General features: G+C 44.5%; 2 protein-coding genes across 2 annotated transcripts; both read right to left on the bottom strand.

The window, feature by feature from the left end:
- Positions 1-2,513: 2,513 nt before the first annotated feature.
- Positions 2,514-4,951, bottom strand: LOC119026180 (elastin-like). The gene is made up of 4 exons (XM_037110344.1): positions 4,839-4,951; positions 4,632-4,736; positions 3,085-4,465; positions 2,514-2,668 (listed from the first exon to the last, which is right to left on the bottom strand). Exons 2-3 carry the CDS (start codon positions 4,633-4,635, stop codon positions 3,102-3,104), a joined length of 1,368 nt encoding a protein of 455 aa, XP_036966239.1. The 5' UTR covers positions 4,636-4,736; positions 4,839-4,951; the 3' UTR covers positions 2,514-2,668; positions 3,085-3,101.
- Positions 4,952-7,786: 2,835 nt separating this feature from the next.
- LOC119025233 (minichromosome maintenance complex component 3 associated protein) lies at positions 7,787-20,840 on the bottom strand. Its single transcript, XM_037108612.1, has 28 exons — positions 18,944-20,840; positions 18,261-18,508; positions 17,836-17,917; positions 17,489-17,642; positions 17,160-17,353; positions 16,916-17,055; positions 16,439-16,636; positions 16,038-16,306; positions 15,740-15,902; positions 15,213-15,370; positions 14,857-15,080; positions 14,366-14,571; positions 14,119-14,219; positions 13,828-13,959; positions 13,523-13,636; positions 13,193-13,345; positions 12,546-12,743; positions 12,115-12,183; positions 11,899-12,033; positions 11,650-11,803; positions 11,244-11,508; positions 11,058-11,155; positions 10,045-10,432; positions 9,639-9,929; positions 9,400-9,529; positions 9,092-9,277; positions 8,604-8,754; positions 7,787-8,317 (listed from the first exon to the last, which is right to left on the bottom strand). Exons 1-28 carry the CDS (start codon positions 20,466-20,468, stop codon positions 8,150-8,152), a joined length of 6,294 nt encoding a protein of 2,097 aa, XP_036964507.1. The 5' UTR covers positions 20,469-20,840; the 3' UTR covers positions 7,787-8,149.
- Positions 20,841-20,854: the final 14 nt, after the last annotated feature.

Genomic DNA, 20,854 nt, shown 5'->3' with positions numbered 1-20,854 from the left:
TTGAAAATATGCTTAAAGTATTAAAAGTAAAAGTACTCCATGCAGAAAACTGTTACTCTTATACTATTATTGATATCATGACATTGATATTACTCATGCATCAATGTAAAAGCAGGATTTAAATGCTGTAGTTTGTTGAGTTGGAGCCATATTGAACTGTTTTGCAAATAACTATTCTTTTTTTATTGTTTTTTTTCTTTCTAGAATCAATTGTATGTTTTGTAAAAAATCATAAAATGCTGAGAAATGTCACATCAGTTACCCAGAGCCCAAAGCGACACCTTCACCATGCATGTGCTTGTTATTGTCCTTTGTTGTGTTGAAACATTTCAAAACTTTATTCCCCTGGAGCAAAAGTCCTTACACATAATAAGTAAACAAACAAAAAGTGGTATCAGGTGCGTTCAGTCGTTTTCTGTGTGTGTTTGTAAAAAAACAAACACAAACAATGAAATATCTCTTCATTTGATGTGTATATCCAAATATATTGTTTTCTACAACCAATACACTCAAAGTTATTCAGTTAACATAAGATGTCAAATCCTAATGCCAGCTTTTATTGTTTTGCTTTTAAAAATTGCTATAAAATTAATTAAAAATCTCTCAGAGCTTGTATCCACTGGTCAGCCAAGTAGTTTCAGACACTGTAAAGAAGATTTTGATTCTTTATTTTTCTTAAGTGTGTAGATGTTAATCAACCATAATTAATAAATGTGTATAAACTTCAGGTATAGAACTTTTACATCACTGGAACAGTTTTAAACAATTGGAGACGTGAACGGATAGTGTCACTGACTTGAACTTCAATATTAATCTCTTGAACTTTGACTTTTCACTGTTTCTACACATTTCTGCTGGTGAGACCACAGTGTGGGAGTACGAGTGTGTCGATACCTGTGTTGTAACACTCATAAAATGCAGAACCTTCTGTTTCTTCTTCTTCTTTGTATTTATCAAAGTTGAGAAACCAGCTGTTTCTCACTCTCAGCACATCAAATTCAGTAGGGCAGCCTGGTCAGTGGCCCTTAGCCCCAACGTTTGCTGCTTTAGGTGTGTACTGGGGGAGTGTTGATGTTGTTTGGTATCAGACTCTCATCTCTTGAGGGGTAATATGGTTCAGGGCTCGCTGGTTAACCCTCTGAAGTCCAGGGTATAATTGGCCGTTTTTAACAATTTTTGATTTTATATTTCACGTTAAAAACTGTTTATCTTGCCATGTTTGGTGTCATTTTCTTTAGCACAACCTCACATGTGTGACTGTACAGTTATTTCTTTTTATTTTGACGTACTGTATTAACACAATGGACCTAAAATCACACACACAAAAAAACAAAAACATAAAATCTGAGTAGGAAGAAGTTTGATTTTTTTTACTGTGAAAACATGTTTTTACCATTTCTTTCCGCACCAAGCGCACACCAAACATGATGGCAATGTTTGTGAAAAAAACGTGGCATGCATTATTTATTATAGTCCAGTTTTACATGATGACAGCAATTGTTGGGTTGAGAGTCAAGGAGACAGAGATGCACAGTCTCAATAAACATCACATTTCACAACACAAACAGCATCCTCTTTTCACAGTACCAGGGAAACAAGACACCATCAAGTTCTCTCCCCTTTTCTACAGAAATGACCATAACATTGCTACATATCCAGAGTGAAAAAGAAAAAGTTTCTCAAGCTTGAATGTTAAAGGGAGAAAGAAAGAAATATTACTTTATTTGGTGGTTGAATAACACTGAGGAGAACTGGAGGACCTGTTTCTCAAAGCAGGTGGGGACAATCTCCTGTGAGAGTGGTATATTAAAAATATAAGTTAGAAAATCAGTGGATTGGCATGTTTTCAGTGCAGTGTCAGGTATGTTATCAGGACCAACGACTTCACATGTTTTCACTCTCACATCTGCTGTAGACACTGACAGTGGCCTATGTTGCTCACCAAGCAACACAACCTCACATATGATGGGGGCGCTCCTGATTTTGTAACTCTGTAACTTTTGTTTTTGAATGCCACATGTCTTTAGTGTTGTTGGCGTTGAGGATCCTCTCAAGAATCTTTAGGGGAAAACACTGTAAACGCTGTCATCAGCTCATTTTCTGGGATGTTTTGACTCAACCTTGAGAATCTTATATGTGATTGTCTGCCTAACTGAACAAAACAGGTGGATGCAAATCTTGGCAAGTATAGTTTCTTTTTAGACTCTTTATGTGAAGCACTTTATTTGCTCATATTTTATGCTTTCCAGGGTGGAACAAGATAGCTTTCCCACCCCTTCACTTTCTTTTATATTTGTAGTTTGAGTGACACTGCTAGTCCTCGCAGTGAATTTAAACTCTTTTACAATGTTTGATCAATTTATACTAGCTGTCAAGGCTATTAAATATCAGAAAAACATTAAAATTGCTCATCACAAGTTTATAAATAAAGAGATGATTTGCTTTGATAATGAACAGAAAGCAGTTTAATGCTGTTTATCACAAGAGAACAATTTTGATCTAATTCATGCATACAGAGTGTCACACAAAACACATGCTTCAAAATAGAGGTGGTCAAATTAACTGATTATCAATAAAGGAAGCAGGATGAAGATTTTGAGCTGGGCATCTGTCTTGTTGCTCCTCCCGTTCAGACGTCTCCATCTCATCGGAGGTGCTGCTGCAGGGGCTGTTTGAGGATGACAGCAGAGTAAAATATTACCAAAAACATGTCAAACGGTCTATTAATTAAGTTTTTTGTTAAGCTGAACATTATAACCTTCATGCAGTGAGGACATTGCAGAACTTTTGCGTTGGTTTTAGCTCTTGTATCAAACAAACTGGCAACTGAGTGTACTGCCTGATTAAAAAAAAAACAACTAAAACTAATATTATAAATAGTTAGTTCTTTTAAGAATTTGATTTGTGAATAAACTGTTTCTGCTTGTATTTAACAATTTGATTAATTGCATAAGTGACATTAATAGGGCCAAAATGTAACCATTGCTGACTATCACTGGACTGTTGAACAGTATTTTCTTTGGTAGTAAATAAGAATGGGATGATTTGGACTTTAGATTTATAAATAAATTGACTGGCTCTCACCATTGCTGTTCAGGGTCTTAACAAGGCGACAGCCAAACCCAATCAGGTCCATTCACCACTCCACAAATCCTGGCTGCAGGAGGGGTGGGTTGGGCAGGCCAGGGGTTTCCTCCCAGGTTTCCTCCCGCATTTCCTCCTGGGTTTCCTCCTGGGATTCCTCCCGGGACTCCTCCCTGGGTTCCAACCGGGACTCCCCCTGGGTAGAAACCGGGGGTTCCTCCCGGGACTCCTCCCTGGGTTCCAACCGGGACTCCCCCTGGGTAGAAACCGGGGGTTCCTCCCGGGACTCCTCCCTGGGTTCCAACCGGGACTCCCCCTGGGTAGAAACCGGGGTTTCCTCCCGGGTTTCCTCCTGGGATTCCTCCCGGGTTTCCTGCCGGCATTCCAACTGGGTTTACTCCTGGTGGTCCACCTGGGTTTACTCCTGGGATTACTCCTGGGTTTACTCCTGGGTTTACTCCTGGTGGTCCACCTGGGTTTACTCCTGGGATTACTCCTGGGTTTACTCCTGGGTTTACTCCTGGTGGTCCACCTGGGTTTACTCCTGGGTTTACTCCTGGGTTTACTCCTGGTGGTCCACCTGGGTTTACTCCTGGGTTTACTCCTGGGTTTACTCCTGGTGGTCCACCTGGGTTTACTCCTGGGTTTACTCCTGGGTTTACTCCTGGCGGCCCACCTGGGTTTACTCCTGGGTTTACTCCTGGGTTTACTCCTGGCGGCCCACCTGGGTTTACTCCTGGCGGCCCACCTGGGTTTACTCCTGGGTATCCACCTGGGTTTACTCCTGGGTTTACTCCACCTGGCAGTCCACCTGGGTTTACTCCTGGGTGTCCACCTGGGTTTACTCCTGGGATTACTCCTGGGTTTACTCCTGGTGGTCCACCTGGGTTTACTCCTGGGTTTACTCCTGGGTTTACTCCTGGTGGTCCACCTGGGTTTACTCCTGGGTTTACTCCTGGGTTTACTCCTGGCGGCCCACCTGGGTTTACTCCTGGGTTTACTCCTGGGTTTACTCCTGGCGGCCCACCTGGGTTTACTCCTGGGTTTACTCCTGGGTTTACTCCTGGCGGCCCACCTGGGTTTACTCCTGGCGGCCCACCTGGGTTTACTCCTGGGTATCCACCTGGGTTTACTCCTGGGTTTACTCCACCTGGCAGTCCACCTGGGTTTACTCCTGGGTGTCCACCTGGGTTTACTCCTGGGTATCCACCTGGGTTTACTCCTGGGTTTCCTGCCGGCATTCCAACTGTTCCTCCCAGTGTTCCTCCAGGGATTCCTCCAGGGTTTACTCCTGGGGTTACTCCCAGGTGTCCACCTGGGTATCCTCCTGGGGTTCCTCCTGGCATTGGCTGAGGTTTACAGGCAAGGACATACTGGATTCCTAGTCAAACAAAAGCAGTAGGGTTAATAACCTCCTATTTCAGATTGTATTATCTTGATTCCAGTTGTTGTTCCTCAAGATTTAAAAGAATGTTCGACAATAAGAACGAGGATGGATTTTAGTAAAAGTGAAGGAAAAACTGAGAATGAACAAAGTGAGTTGTTACCCATGTTGCTGACATTCCTGCCCGAACATCCCAGGGATTCCTCCTGGGTTTCCCCCTTGGATGTTATAGCCAAACATTAATAGAATTTCAGATCAGAACCAAACCCTGAAATGAAAGAGGAGTATACAAACAAAGGCCTTTGTTCATAAACATGTTTACAAAATGCCAATTTAAGCAGTTTTAACACACACACACACACACACTTACCTTATGGTAATTATGCCCAGGAAGTTTCTACTGGTGCAGCCACCGACTGCAGTGAACTGGCTCTGCCTTTATAGGAAGACACGAGGCAGCAGTGGGGAGGAAGTATTCAGAGTGTTAACTGTGTCCAAATCTGTGTTTTCATGTCCGTGCCTGTCAACATCAGGAGGGGAATCAAACCAGCATCCTTCCAATAACAAGACGCTGAGTCTAACCCTAACCCTGAGCCACAGCCACCCCAATGTGTGTCTCCAAATTTCTGTGTTTCTGTCCATTTCCATGTCAATGTCTGTGTCCATTTCCAGCTAAAAATAGTCATTTGTACATACTGTATATGCCCTTTAAATCCTTTTATTTTTTATGCTATTTTTTATTTATTCCTGTTTGATATTTAATACTGTACTGTACTGACCAGACAAGCACTGAAATTTCATTGTATACGTGATGTGCAATGACAATAATGTTTCTATTCTGATTTACCCCATTAATAATGTGTAGACTGAATTTCTGATAAATTATATATACATATAGTTATGTTGCCATAATGCATACACATTTTACATTCTATTTATATTGTTATATATATTGTTACTATCTTCTCTTGTTTAAATTTTATTATATAACCCAGCTACCCAGGGATTGATAAAATATTTCTGTTTTTTTTATGTTTAAAAAAGAAAAGAAGACAATAAGAGACAGGGCATTGTAGAGATGACTTGCTTTATGAATGAACAGAGAGCAGTTTAATGTTGCAAATCAAAAGGAAACAATCATAATCATGATGACTGTGTAACACATCAAAAGCTTACAGTGTGTACATGAAAAACAAGCTTCAATATTTGGGTGATCAGATTGATTTATTCTATGAAACAAAGCAGGACGAAGGTTTCCAGGTGGCAACTTGTGTTGTTTCTGTTTTCATCAGGATATGGTCATCTAGTCTGGGTCGTGGCTGCAGGAGCTGTTGGAGGATTAGACAGAATTTATTGTAATTTCCTTCCAGAACATGATTTGTTAATAATATGTAACTGTACCAATAAAATGTTACTGTTAGTTATTGTCAGTGTATTTACTTTGATATGACAACGACTCAATGATTTACACTTTAAATGTATCGATAAATCAACTGGATCTCACCCTTACTGCTCAGGATCCTAACACGGCAGGGAAAACTTCCAACTAGGCCCAATAGCCATATCCGCCAAACCCTCCACATGGGTCCCATGCTGAAGAATAGCATGGGTCCCAGGGTTCAGGTCGGCATGGGTCCCAGGGTTCAGGTCGGCATGGGTCCCAGGGTTCAGGTCGGCATGGGTTGCAGGGTTCAGGTGGGCATGGATCACAAGGGTGAGGGCGCCTAGACTGGGGCTTGCCAGGTCTACCTGGGTACCCTCCTTGGTTTCCTCCTTGGTTTCCTCCTTGGTTTCCTCCTGGGTATCCTCCTTGGTTTCCTCCTTGGTTTCCTCCTGGGTATCCTCCTTGGTTTCCTCCTTGGTTTCCTCCTGGGTATCCTCCTTGGTTTCCTCCTTGGTTTCCTCCTTGGTTTCCTCCTGGGTATCCTCCTTGGTTTCCTCCTTGGTTTCCTCCTGGGTATCCTCCTTGGTTTCCTCCTGGGTACCCTCCTTGGTTTCCTCCTGGGTACCCTCCTTGGTTTCCTCCTGGGAATCCTCCTGGGTACCCTCCAGGAAATACTGCTTGGGTTCCTAGTCAAACAAAAGGTGCATCATTTTGTATATTAGTTTAAACAAACTTGATGTTAACTTGCTCCTTAAAAAATAAAAGAATGTTTGAAAAAAAGGACAAGGATGGGGTTTCAGCAAAAGAGAAGAAAAGACAGTTACAGCAACTTAATTATTTTACCTGCATTAATGACGTTATAGGCAAACATTTTGGAATTTCAGATCAGATCCAACCCCTGAAATGAAAAATGCAAGTAAACACCATTTTAATTTGAGAAAAAAAAAATGCAGCTTGAACTACGCGTGCACGCATGCACACACACACACACACACACACACACACACACACACACACACACACACACACACACACACACACACACACACACACACACACACACACACTGATTTTATAGTAATTGTGCCCCAGAATGCTGCTGGTGAACTTACTGAGTGCTGGAGTGAGGATCGACAAACAGTAGTGAACCAGCTCTGCTTTTATAGGTAGCCACTGAGCAGAGAGACCGTTGTGGAGGAAGTACTCAGAGCTTCTATTTAAGAAAAAGTCCTAATACTACTCTGTAAAAATACTTGTGTTGCAAGTGCAAGTCCTGCATTGAAAACATGTTGAAATTTGCGTTCATGTCCAAGGCTCTGTCCAGTCTCTGTGTCCTAGTCTGTGTAAATGTCAATGTCAATGGCCTAAGAACGGGTCTGGGAGGATGTCAAACAACTTGAGGCTGCTGATGAAAGGCAGGTAACATCAGATCTTTCTTCTGAAATTCATCAGAGCCTCCATCACTGCCGAGGTCCAGAGACTGCACAGTCTAAATAATAAACATCACATTTCACAACACAAACAGCATCCTCTTTTTACAGTGCCAGTGAAACATGATGTTATCAGAATGTCTGCCCCTTTTCTATTGAAATTGCCATAACATTGCTACACATCCAGCTTGCAAAATGAAATATTTACCTCCCTTTGAATTATGAAAGGGGACAGAAATGTCACTTTTCATATTTGGCTCCTTGTTTCCCTTTTTCATAATTGCAGCTTAAGTAACACTGAAAGTCCTCACAGTGAACTAAGCTCTTCTTATTTTTCCGTATTATGTCACCTGTTGAGTTCATCGCTAAGCCTTAATGTCCAAAAATGAATGAAAGTTTTCAACACTTGATCTGTCCACTTGGTCCAGTTGGCCAGAGAAAGAGACGCATCTAACGTAGGAGTCCTGAGCACTCAGATGAATAACAAATTGACTTAATGGGAGGTTTACATAGAAAATGTAAAATTTATTCAAAATTTAGTTAATATACAATCTCACAACAGTACAAAAATAGGTTCAGACAACACAGGAATTATTCCATAGATAGTGTCTGATGAAACAAATACAATCCAAGTAATTCAATGTGTTAAAGGTAAACAGGACAAGCAGCTTTTCTAGAGATTTTAACACACTGAAAACTCACCATCTCATCAGGTTTGTGCAAAAACAAACACCAATTTTAGACACTTTATTTATCACACACACGCCATCAGTGAATTTGACTTCAACAAACTAAAAGAAGAGAAAGTCATGGTTTGTTCTCAGTTTTTAGAGTCGGCTGTTAAAAGGTTTTTCTTCCATTAGTTCATCAGTCATCCACGATGCTCAGCAGACCACTCAGCTTCAGCCTGCAGGCCAGTTCTTCCTCTTGACTCGCCAAAATCTGTCGCTCCAGCTCCTTCAGTCTCCATGCCATAGATACAGGCCCGGCTCGAGGCCACTCTGCTCTGTCCGACAGATCATCAGGCTCCGTCTCCTGGAGAGCAAAACAATGAAAATGAATTAAGTATGAAACTCAGTGACATTTAGAATGATATTGCTGATGGACCTCATGTCATTTGCAGCCACAGACATCATTAATAGCTTATATTAAAACCTCATCTTTAATGCAAAATACGCAAGTCTAATTATCTTCATGTGTAACATCCAGCAAGTTTGACCAAACGTACCAACTTCACTATTTCTGTCCCCTAGAATGGATGCTTGAAAGAGGTCATAACTCGTCCTAGAGACAGTGATGGAGGTGAGGGGACACATCATACCTGAGTGAGAGCTGCATCCCTCGTCTTGGCTGTGGGTGCATGAGCGACTGTTGTGGGCATGGACAACAGAGTGGAGGATGGAATGAAGAGCGGTGTGGACAGGTGATCCACAGGGTCACCGTCCAGCCAACGCTTGAGCTGCTCCATGCTCCTGTAGACAGCAGACACACGCATATCATCCATATTTTTGTTGATAACTGCAATGGAGTCCCAACAATGCTTTTTTGTGTGGTGAGCTAGCTCAAGCTAGTTGTCTTTGAAATGTAATCTCTTTTAATCTCTCTCTTTTTCCTTTCATACACTCGGAATTTGGCGGGATTGAAGTTTCAAAACTGAAAAACCTAAACTGAATAAATTATTTACAAAGTTATAGTTATCAGTTAATATAGATTACAACGCCCAGTGACTTGACCTATTTATCAGGTTTTCACTTAATTTATTAATCTTAGATTCAACAACATATCCTCTACATAAAGCTGTAGCTTTACCTTTTGCTCTCAGCCTTCTCCTCCTCTAAGTCCTGGAGGACTCTGTGGGCCAGTAGCTCTTGAGCTGTAGGAGTGTGTGTGATGTCCAGCGGGGCTGTCGGGGCCTCGAGCGGCTCCAGCAGACTGTGGAACAACTTCTGTCTCAGGGACAGACCGGTGGGCGTGGCACAGGCAGCTGCACTCGCCCTGAGGATGGAGGAGGGAGAGTCAATGAACGTGTAGCTGCACGGCGAGAATGTGATGACTTGTTCTTAGAAAAGTATGCGCGCCTTTATTAATGTCTCATTCAAAGTTTTGGAGTTTCTTACCCTTCCTTCTCCTGCTGCTTCTCTCTGTGGGTTTGCCTGATGGCGCGGGTCCACTTCTCAGGTGGCTCAAAACCCTTCAACGACTCTGTTGGGAAGTAAACCAGGATCTCCCCGTCTTCTGTCACAGCATCTTATCCAAAAAACAAACAAATAATTACATTTTGTAATACGTACATCGTCAGGCTCACATAGAAAATGTGCACTGGTTCTTATTCTAAATCACTGTAAGCGACCTTCACCTTCACAGACAGGTGGCTCAGGGATCTGCCAGTCCTTCAGCTTGTGGTCGATGCAAATCACCAGCACATCGTCCCAAGGAATTCGACTGAAGGCCGGACTCATGCCGTCATCCTCGTCGCCCAAGGCGCTCATGGTTACCTTGGATCCAGGGACTCGGGAGCGCTGAGTCTTTAATCGGACCCTTTGCAGCAGGTTTTCCAGCCGTGACATCAGGAGAGGCTGACTGCGGTGTGAGACGGGGATCTGAGCGGCGTAGCCAAAGATGGAGGAGTAAAGTTCTTTCCAGGAGTCTAGAGAGAAAGGAGCAAAAAACAGGAGGTGAGGACGGAGAGGGAAGAATAATATATGGATTATTTTATCTCTTTGAGAAAAAGGAAAAAAAAAACCTGAATCTCAGTCACTGACCTGTGTTAGAAGGCTCCCACTGTGGCAGCTGCAGGCTGAGGATCGCTTTGCGCAGCCAGGCAAGGTGCTGAACCGAGTTCCAGCCCTGATGAGGGACAAAGTCCCGAGTATCAGGCAGGTAGAACTCGCCTGGTGGCCACGAGAATCTGCTGAGCTCCGGAGATGTCACTTTGTCAGCAACGTGAGCGAGGACAGCATTGTACAGCTGGATGACAGGCGCAGGTTCCTCAGGAGGAAGACCTGCAGCGGCCCGCTCCTGGCGGTGAGCGTAAACTCTGGGACTGAACTCACGACTCAAAGCGGCCTCCATGAGCTGCACTAGAGTCTGACAGGAGAGGGGGAAGGGTGGTGGACCGCGAGCCAGCAGCCAACGCAGAGCCTGACTCAGCTAGAGACACAAGGAGACAATGTGGAGAGACGTTAGATAACGTTTATCAGCCATCAAGAAGAGAAGAAACTGTCAAAATTACCAAACAATTTGTATCAGTGATTGTGAATCTTTTTGGTGTACGACCCCTCAAGATGTGGAAAACTCTGCCTGTAAAACCTTTTCACAGGTTGCTCGATCAGCATCAAAGATGTTCGGTTTCTTTTCTTTTCAGAGATCCTTTATGAATTTGTTTTGGACGAGCGTTTACTCTGGACAGATTTAAGAAACTCAACTTTGTGACAAAACATATCTCTGTCCTTTGTTGTTTGATCCCCAAATATTTGTATGTTTTAGTTGAACTCTGGAATCAGTGGTGCAATGTCGCCCTGATGGATGAAATAATGTAATTTTGTCACGTGCATTAAGAAGAAATGAGCTGAAGGCTCTTTCAGCTCTTTGTTTTGGTTTTACAGGCTTCAAACTCATTGTTTTGGTTCAGTCACATCAGTATATTTTAGGGACTAACTGGTGAAGATAGTGGAGTCTTTAGCAGCTAACGAGCAACATTTTTCTGGATATTTTCTGGGATGTGTTTGCCTTCTGGCGAGTTTTTCTGTCGTGGTTCTGTGTTTATGTTCAGTACCTGTTTGGATCCCTGGAGGTCACTTGTGGTCTCTGGTATGAAGAGGAATGTGTACTCTGATATCAGGCCTTCCTTCACCAGAGTGTGCAGCATCAGGGCTGCGGGACACATGACAGGAACAGTTCAACAACAACTATTTATACCAATTAGCAAAATAATAATATAATTACAGCTCTGATTAATTACCTTCTTCAAGTTTCTGTGTAACACCGGCACCACCGTCGGGCCCTGGCACCAGAATGACCAGAGGCAGCGGGCAGTGCCAGCTGCTGGCCTGCTGCAGCTGTTTGAGTTGCAGCAGAGCCGACAGCAGAGGAACGTCCTGCTCGTCCTGCCCGGCCTCGGCGATGGGAGCGGCGGGGAGCAGCGTGATCAGAGCTCCGGTCCCATGGAGCTCACAGAGCTCCTCCATCTTGGACAGACCATCTTCAGTCAGAGGGCCACGGGACACCTGAAGGTCAGAGGACTCCATGTTATAATATTATTATCAAAATAACAATAACTACTCAAGATATATAGTGACGCAGATAAATACCAGTGACTTAACGTAACATTATTTACTTTTGTCCACATAAGAATTGCCAGATCTCACCTTGACACTGATGTGGACTTTGTGAACCTGTTGTTCTTTTTCCTGGAGTGTGTTGGTGACACAGAGCGTCTGCAGTGTCCCATCAAGCTGCCCTTCACTCTCCTCTGAGCCCTTACCACCACCCAGCTTCACCTCCAGCCAGTCAGACAGGATCCTGAAGAAAACACACAGGAGAAGACGCAGTCAGAGAACTCTGGGAGCCTCCGAGGAGAAGACATCCACTTGTCTTTGCCCTTTTATTTTGCTTACCTGTCTGCCAGGCTGGACACACTGTCGTCGTCGCTCGGTAAGAGGAGAACAGCTTTCCAGAAGATTCTGTCAGGTGCGTTGGAGATGTTTTCCGTCACCAGTGCCGGCAGGTCGAGTGGCGCCCACACTGTCTCACTGAGAGAAAGAACAAAAAGGAGGTCAAAGTGCTGCTGTGTGTCACTGATCACTGACTGCAGAAACATAATCATGACTTACTCGAGCAGCCGCTGGTAGAAGTAGTGGACTCTCATCTGGTGGATCACTTCTCGTCTCACTTTCAACAACCTGAACAAAATATCAAAATGTGTTACAGGAGCAGTAAAGGGACAAAAGAGCTTCAGTCATCAATGACAAGCTGCAAAATGTCTAACCAAACAAGCTTCCATTATTAATAATTTGAAAAAAAATGTTGCATACATCGATTCTGGGTTTTTCATATTTGCTTAAAATAAATTATTAGAGATATTCAACTTGTGCATTTCCTCATTTATGATTTATGGCATTTTAGCCGACGTCTTTGAGCTCTCTCTTCTTCAACCATGAGTGTGTAGTTTCTATAGAGTTGCAGGATTAACGTAACACAGTAAAAGACAAAAACAAAATCTACAGTGAATGAAAAAGGGGAGCCAAAATCCAGAGGAACACACCGGGTGCTGGAGAGGGCCAAGGTGCCGGCGTTCCCCAGGTTGACCAGACCACGTGCCAGATCTGCCATGGAGGGCTGTGCTGGGGCGCTGGGAGCCAGAGCCTTCAGTTTGAATCGAGGGTCCACACAGCAAGGAGCTGCAGGGAAACCTCTCATCTGTCTCTTCAGCTGCCGACGGACTGCCACCACATTACGCCACCTGGTGTTACACAGGAGACATTACACCAACACATAAAGTCTTAATTCAGTTTTATATAGTTTAGCCCTCAAAGTCATTTTTGAAAGTGAAGTCTCTTCTGATTTAATTTTTACATCTCCCAATTAGTCAAGACACTGTATTTTCACTATAAACTTGCGGGTACCTGCTGGCAAAATGTAGATTAACCTAACTCACTCTCATAACTATATTCCTAAAGATTAATCAAGTAATTGCTTAGTTTATAAAATGGTGAAGAAGCTGATGAGTGTTTCACGAAGCACAAAATAACATCCACAAATGTCTCGTTTTGTCCACAATCCAAAGATGTCCAGTTCACTTCAAACTGGTACACTGGTGTCTCAGCAAAACTAATGCGTTTCATCGCAGTGTTTAGAGTCACGTGTTTGTCTGAGTATGTCACTGATTTCCACATGTTCTCCCTTTCTTACCTGTTGATGTACTTGTGGATGCGTTGCAGCTCATCTTCAAGGATGTCTTCAACCAACAGAGCGATGTCTGCGTTCAGCGTCTCCTCGACTAGACTGGTACAAACCTGCTCTGTGCATTTAGCCACGCAGTCTGCTTTCTCGTTCACTGCCAGCCTGAGAAAGGAATTTTAAAAAACCCACAAGAGTCAATTCAGTGTGCGGAATCAAACACATTAAACTTCTGAACATTCCTCTTTAAGCCAAGCTCTTCATCATCAGTCTAAATTTGAGGTGCTGTAACAATATCACCTAATTTCAAACCACATTAGAGTTTAAGTTCAGGAGTCTTACTGGATCTCAGAGGCGGCCATCTCCTTCACACTCTCGTCTAAAACTTCATGGATGATCTCGCTGCAGAGAGAGAAGCTGTACTGAACCAGGAAGGCCTCGTGCTCCTGCTTCCTCCTGATGGCGACACGCATGAAGAAGAAAATATAAGTGAGTCGAGGTAAATATGGATGCGCGACATGGATTTCACATTTTAGTACATTTTGTAAATGGACGACTGTTTTTTGTAACTGATATATTTAAAATGTAGATTATTTTGTATCCTGTGTTTTGGGTCAAGGTGGAGGATGATTTTCCAGTGAACCAACCTGGCTTCTTCAAGCTTGCGTTTCTCTTCGGCGACACGCTCCTGTTCCAGCTTGATCTCAGTGGAAGACATCTCCTGCAGCATCTGTCCCACCACCTCAGTCACCAGGGACTCTGCCTGCACACTGCTCTCCCTGCAGAACCAAGGGGAAAAAAAAACACAGAAAGTTGGTCATCGCAGTATTAAACATCAGGGGGTTGTTCAGATAACCACAATATCTTAATGATAACTGTAAGGAAGTGACATAAAACAAGACTTTATCGCATTGTGCACAAGAAACATTTGAACTTACGCAAGAGCTGTTGTGGCGTAGCTGGCGCCAGTGTGGGCGACCTCCCTCACTTCTGCTTCAACCACCTCTTCAATCACACAGTCCAGCACGGCCATAACGTCCTGCAGGAGGGAGCACAAACAACACAGTTACTGACATGCACAGGAAAAACAACAGGGGGCAAAATTCAGGGTTTTAATAAAGACTGAAAACTCCATTTTGGTGAAACGTCTACAGTCAGGAAGAATGAATTAGAACTCTTGCTCACCTCGCTGCTGTACACAGGTTTGGGTGGAGGTGACGGAGGTTTGACAGGCTGAGGTTGAGGAATCGGCTGAAACAACTGCTGAGTGTCTGCTGGACGTGCTGGGCTGTGATACGATTCGATGGTCTCTCCGGTCTCATCTGGCACTGTTGGCACGACCTGCGTCATCACGCTGGGTGGTGGCATGGCCTCCATCTTGGGAGCAATAGCTGAGACAACAAAGGGACATTTCATTTCTTCTCTTTGTCTTTAATTTTGATCTAACTGGGCAAAGTCACATTGAGAAGGAAGTAAAGGACGTTGGATAATAGGGATGTCTTTCTTGATTATGAATCGACCCTTGGAAATTAGAAGTAACTTCAAGTATCCGTAATGGTCTTTTGTAAATCCTCTGGCTGCGAATGAAAAGTAAAAGACCATGCTGTTCTGACTAGTTTAAATGTAGAAATGAAAATGTTTTGCGTGTGTTAGCATCAGTGAAACAGAGTGAGTACCTCTAAATTGGCCTGGAGCGGGCTCGGCCAGAGGTCCTTCTCCTCGGTACTTGTTCTGGGAGTCGAAGCTGCAGACTGGGGTGTGCTGTGGGGGGGTGGGGAGGGGTCCGCCGTTCACCACCTCTCCAATCAGCACCGTCTTCTTTGCCAGGATGACCTCCGACTTCTTCTGGGACGGAGGCGGGTCTGGCTCCTGGTAGGTGATCCGACTCAGCTCGACCACACTGTGAACAATGTTCAATTTAACTTCCGTTGAACATTTGTACAAAATTTGATCAACACCAGTGAGTCAGTGATTGTTAACCCCACCAAGGAGGTTATGTCTTCAGTCTGTCAGACAAAGAGTAGACACTCACTCATCGTTGACATTGAGGCCGTACTGCTGGATGAAGTCAGATGCCTCTTCAGCGTTGCGGAACATTAACATCCGAACGATATCCTCCAGTGGGAACGCAGTTGATCGAGGACCCACAGTGTGAGCCAGGTTCAAGGTCTTCAGGGCCTTAGCTCTGACCTGCATATACACACACACACACACACACACACACACACACACACACACACACACACACACACACACACAGATGTCTGTCTGGACCTCCTCTATCATACAACATTTTCAAAAATTATATATTACTCAAGTTACACAAGCAAAGTGTTACACAAGTATTAAGTGTTTAATGCAAAAACTCTTATCTAACTCTTCTGTTTATTGCTATTTATTTGAATCTCCTCCTCTGTGATTGGTAACTCTATTTCCTGGATTGACTCTTGGACATTTTCTCATTCATGATCTCTCCAAAGTCCAGGAACACATCCAAAATGAGGGGAAAATTCCAGGTTTCCTCAGTCTCATCCATTCGTTAAGGAAACAGCTTCTAACCTGATTGAAGTATCTGTGCAGGAGGCAGCTGGCGAGGTAAGATGCTCCTTTCACCAGCTTGAAGAAGCGCACAAAGTTGTTGCTGTTGACCGCTGTGAACGCTTGCACGGCGAACTTCACCTCAGGGGAATTGCGAACCTCCTCACGGAACTGCTGCACCTCACTGTGTGGACATGATGTGTGAGGACATGTTTTTTTTCTTCAGTCACAACAAAAGATGCATGAAACAATTTCAAAGTGCAAAAACATATTTGAGCAACACATATTTAATCAGTGGTTTGTGTGCGAGTGGACTGACCGCAGGATGTCTCCGTCATTGAGTTTCAGCAGCACGCTGTACTGGCGGAACTCTGCCTCCCGGGGGCAGAAGGTCTGCTCCATGGCCAGGTCCTGGTACATTTCTTTGAGACTCTGTAGGCACTTTGTCATGTTCTCGTTGTTGATCTTGGCGTCGAACGATGAGGTACGCTCCTCACAAAGGTGGTGAGCGCAGTGCACGTGGAAGCGTGTGCACTTCTCGATCAGCGTCACCGTGTCTGGACAGCTCAGATGCTGCTGGATGATGTCCTGTTGGTACGATAAAGGAAGGGCTGGGGTTTGAAATCAGTCTCCAACACATGCATCATGTACTCACCAACACCCAGTGAGGCTTTTCAGGCAGTGTTGGAGGCATTTCAGATAATGGTATAGGAAGCTCACCTTGCGGATTCCGCGGGTTCTGTTCCAGACGAAGTCATACCAGTCCCGGTAGTTGTCATGACCTTGGTCCATGATCCGGGTCACAAGATAGTCCATTGTCATGCTGAGCACAGGCAGGGGGCGCAAGTCGTGGGGCAGGGGCTCCTCTTGGTCAGCTGATGAGCGACTGTACTCCTTGATGGCTGCTGCGTGATCAACCTAGTCCAGGACAGATGGAGACCGAATGTGATCTTATTCAACAAATATATTTAAATGCAGATGCACCAAAATAACCAATAAATCTAACTAAATCATGAAAAAAGAAGTTTCTTTCTGTCCTTCTTTACTTAGCCCTCCTCGTGTTGTAAAATTCAAACTCAGATTAAATCAGTAAGTGTCTAAAAGAAATGACATGATGTAACATCTCATGGTGCTGTTAAAAAACCAAACCCTATAGTCTTCAGTCTGAAAGTAGAAGATAGGATTTAAAGAAATTACCATCTCTGTATCTGGGATGACCTCAAATATGCTCAGCTGTTTCCGTGTTTCCCTCATGAACCTCTCCTTCTCTGGACACATGTCAGGACACGTCCCCACAAACACCTTAGACAGGTCCAGGTCCGTCCTCTTGGGCCGACCTGTGCAGATGTGTCATGCCAAACGTTAAAATCCCTAATGAAAATCCAACGACTAATGTTTCAGTCACGTTAATGTCAGTGATAGATTGGTGGGGGGGGCTTACCTTGACGCAGGACCTTGTCTCGCTGCTCTAGAAGGCGGTACTTGTCCTCAGCTGTCTCAGCCACCTGGCCAATGAGGTGGAGGAGGGAGGAGGGGACTGGACGCTCTGAGCTCTGGGCCTCTGAGCTGCTCTCCTTCTGAGGTTCGGCATCAAACTGCAGAGACTTGGCCAATGATGACCTCTTCACTGGAGAACTGACACATAGAAAGACACAAGTAAGACTGACATAGTACTAACATAAATTTTCTTTTTAGATAAAGGCACTGAAACTTAAGTTAAATCCAAAACACTGGAATAGCAGCAAAGACTGATTCAGGTGTTGGTGTTACCTGCGGCTGAAGGTGGCCATGCTGCTGACAGCAGGAGCTCTCAGTCCAGGTCTTCTGAGTGGGGACGAAGTGGCCTTAGACTCGGTGTCCTCCTGATTTTCAGCCTCTGCCTCCTCTCTTCTTGCTGCAGGTCTACTTGCTTTGTCACCTGGACCTAATGCACAAGAAACGTGTCATACTTTCATACTTCATCAAAAAGTCGGAATCAATGTAGTAAAACGCTGCAAGGAAACAGGGAAATATGAAGAAACTGCTCTGGACTAACTAGCAAACAATAATATCAATACTGCAGAAATTATTTCTATATCAATTTAGCTTCTTTTTTTTTTTTAAATCATCGGACTTACTCTGCTTCTTTCTCTGCCACAACAGAAGGAGTTCATTTCGCTGCAGGATTTTGCCTTTCTTCTTCGCCCGGGCTGCTGAAGTCTGAAAGACAAAAACAGTTAACACTCGCAGGAAGCAAAATAAAATTATTATTATCATACTGAAAATGTCTCACCATCATCTTTGGCCTGTCTCACAAACCAGGATTAGTGGGTTAGCTAGCTAAGCTATAGAGTTATCCCTGGCTTTAAACTGAACTCAGCTCAAATGGGAAGTGATGCTACAGACTAAACCTGCAAAGTTTAAGAAAGGGAATCCAAGAAAAGAAAAAAGTGTGCCGACAAAACAAAGCTAGTTGATAACCAGATCGGTGGTCATTAACTGCTACTCAAAATAGTGTGGCGAACCTGCTTTAATGGGGTTATGTAACATACAGTGAACTCACATGGTCTTCAAAGTGTACTATGGCCATGTTCTTGGGAGGCCGGCAGATGACCTTCTGGACTCTGCCGAAACGAGCAAAGTGCTTCTCAATCACGTCCTTCTTGTTGAGGTCAGGAGGAACTTTCCTGCACATGATGGAGGTGAAGTCGGTGGGAGACATGCCGCTCAGACTATCCGAGCTCTCCCTGCGTACGCCACGTTTAGCAGGGGGTGGGGTTTCAAGGTCCTGATCCGGAGGTTTTGCTGTATCTGGAGAGCAATGACGGGTAAACAGACAAGACACAATCTACTAGTTAGAGAGATGTACCAAAATCTATTCTGCTTTGTTTAAAAAAGTAGAGAGGAAAGAAATGGATCCATTGCATATTTTGTGCTGCACCCAAACAAATTGGTTTTAAAATTTTCTTTGACACATGAATATAATCACAAGCAATAAATAGAATATCTGGTGAGGAGGACTTGAAAATAGCTTCACCAACAGTGTGAAGTGTGTGGAGTAATTCAGATGTGACGAGATTATGTCATCAACAAATGTATAAAAAACAAACATCACTCAAAGCATCAATTAAATCATCAATTTTATCATGCAGTTACTTTTCATTGTCAAAATAAGTTTCAAGAATTCATACAATCCTTTGTGAAATGTCCACATTATGCACAGTGAGTGTGATTTGTATGACTCACCTGATTCTTCAGCTTTTTCCGGCATGTCCTTGGTCAGTGTTTGCGCCGTGGGTGGTGTAGCAGGTCGGTCGTCACTCTTAGCTTGGACCTCCTCCCTCTCTGTCTCCTCCCATGTCGCTGCTTGCGGCTGAGTCTCCCTCGTGGCCTCACGCCTCGCTGGGTTAGTGCCATCTCGACGAAGGTCACTCAGTGCCCGACCGAATAAGCCTCCCAGTGGGGCACGGGACCTCATTAGGGGCCTCTTTGGGGGATGTCTTGGTGACTCTGCATCTGCTGGAACCTCCTCCTCTGTGGCAGCCTTCTCTGGACCAGTGGTGGGGACAACTGGGTCATCCTTGCGCTTAGTGCCTTTACCTAATCGTGCAAATACATTTGTCTCCCCCAGACCCTCAAGGTTGCTCCCTTTATCATCTGTGCTAATTTCAGTTTTAGGTTTGACATCTCCAAAAGCTGAAGGCTGACCAAAATTTGTTCCTCCAAACAGGGGTGTTGCCTGGGGCTGAGTGCCTTTGGCTGAGAAGCTAAAAGATGATGGGGTGGTGGGCTGGGTGGTGGATGCCTGAGCGTTGGAGCTGGAAGGGGCGGCTGGTTGTGAAAAGGTGAACTGCAACTGAGTGTTGGAGGGTCTGCTGCTACTGCCAGTTGTAAGTGGGTTGTTTTGAGCAGAGATAGAGGGGGCTGCAGCCGGCTGGGAGAAGCTGAAGCCCAGCTGTCGAGAGAATCCAGTCGTGGTGGCGGTGCCGCTATTCATGGTGCTGGCACTCGTCTGGGACCCGCTGCTCCCAAAAGGTGAGCTGGACATTGAAGTAGTTTGAGGGTTAGCTGGCTCAGGGCTAGCACTGAAGATGGGTTTGAACAGTGCCTCGTTGGCTGGCTTGAAACTGAACTTGGTTGATCCGAAGCCTCTGCTCTGCTGGGTCACATTCTGACCTGTGCCAAATACACTGGTGGTGGTACTGGTAGATGTCGGCTGGCCAAACACAGACTGTCCAAAACCCAATGGCTGAGGCGGCCCTAAGGCAGCGGTGGAGGCAGAGGACATCTGAGAGTTTCCAAACCCAGAGGGCTGTTGACCATACGCTGGTGGCTGTTTGCCAAACCCCTGAGGCTGCTGGCTAAATCCTGGAGCCTGCCCAAATGCAGAAGGCTGCCCGAATGCAGGCGTCTGCCCAAAGACTGAACTCTGGCTCGGTGCACTAGTCTGTCCAAAAGCTGATGCGGTGGTACTACCAAAGCCTGTGGTACCCATTGCTAATGATTGCTGTCCAAATGCTGGCGCCTGGCTTGCTGCAGGCAGCGAGGGGGGCTGAGCAGATGACTGTCCAAAGGCAGGGGTCTGCCCAAAGATGGTACCTCCCTGAGCTGAGGGCTGTCCAAACGCGGAGGGTTGATAAAACCCCATATTTTGGGGCTGGTTGCCCGAACTCTGCTGTCCAAATGGCTGAAACATACCAGTCTTCATAGTGTTGCTTGGAGCTTGGAAAGCCCCACCTTGTGGACTGCCGAACGGATTGGACGGATTCATGGCGCAAATATTAGCGGATGTTTAGAGTCACTGCTTATATCTTCATCCAGGCATCAAACAACAATTATCCGTTACACAGAACACAACACTTAAGTTTTTCAGTGTAACATCCAATCACGTTAAAAGTCAATTGAACATTACGAAGACAGGGACGAACAAAAATGTCCAGCTCGTCCGTTAGCATAAGCTAACAGCAGCATTGTAAAAACAAAAAAAAAAATAGCTTAACAAAGTTCATTTTTCATCGCTTTAAAAGTTGTTTTATCGACACAACAGAAAAAAAGAGAAACGTGGAAAATACACGACTTACACACGAAAAAGTCTCACCTCTCACAGTTTGTATCTGCTGTGTTGATTTGTTCGTTAAACTCAATCCGAGACGAAAC

Source organism: Acanthopagrus latus, chromosome 9 (genome assembly GCF_904848185.1).
Source record: "Acanthopagrus latus isolate v.2019 chromosome 9, fAcaLat1.1, whole genome shotgun sequence".
NCBI classification, from domain to species: Eukaryota; Metazoa; Chordata; class Actinopteri; order Spariformes; family Sparidae; genus Acanthopagrus; species Acanthopagrus latus.
Note: the sequence above shows the minus strand (reverse complement) of the source record. Positions and strands in the feature narration are given on the sequence as shown.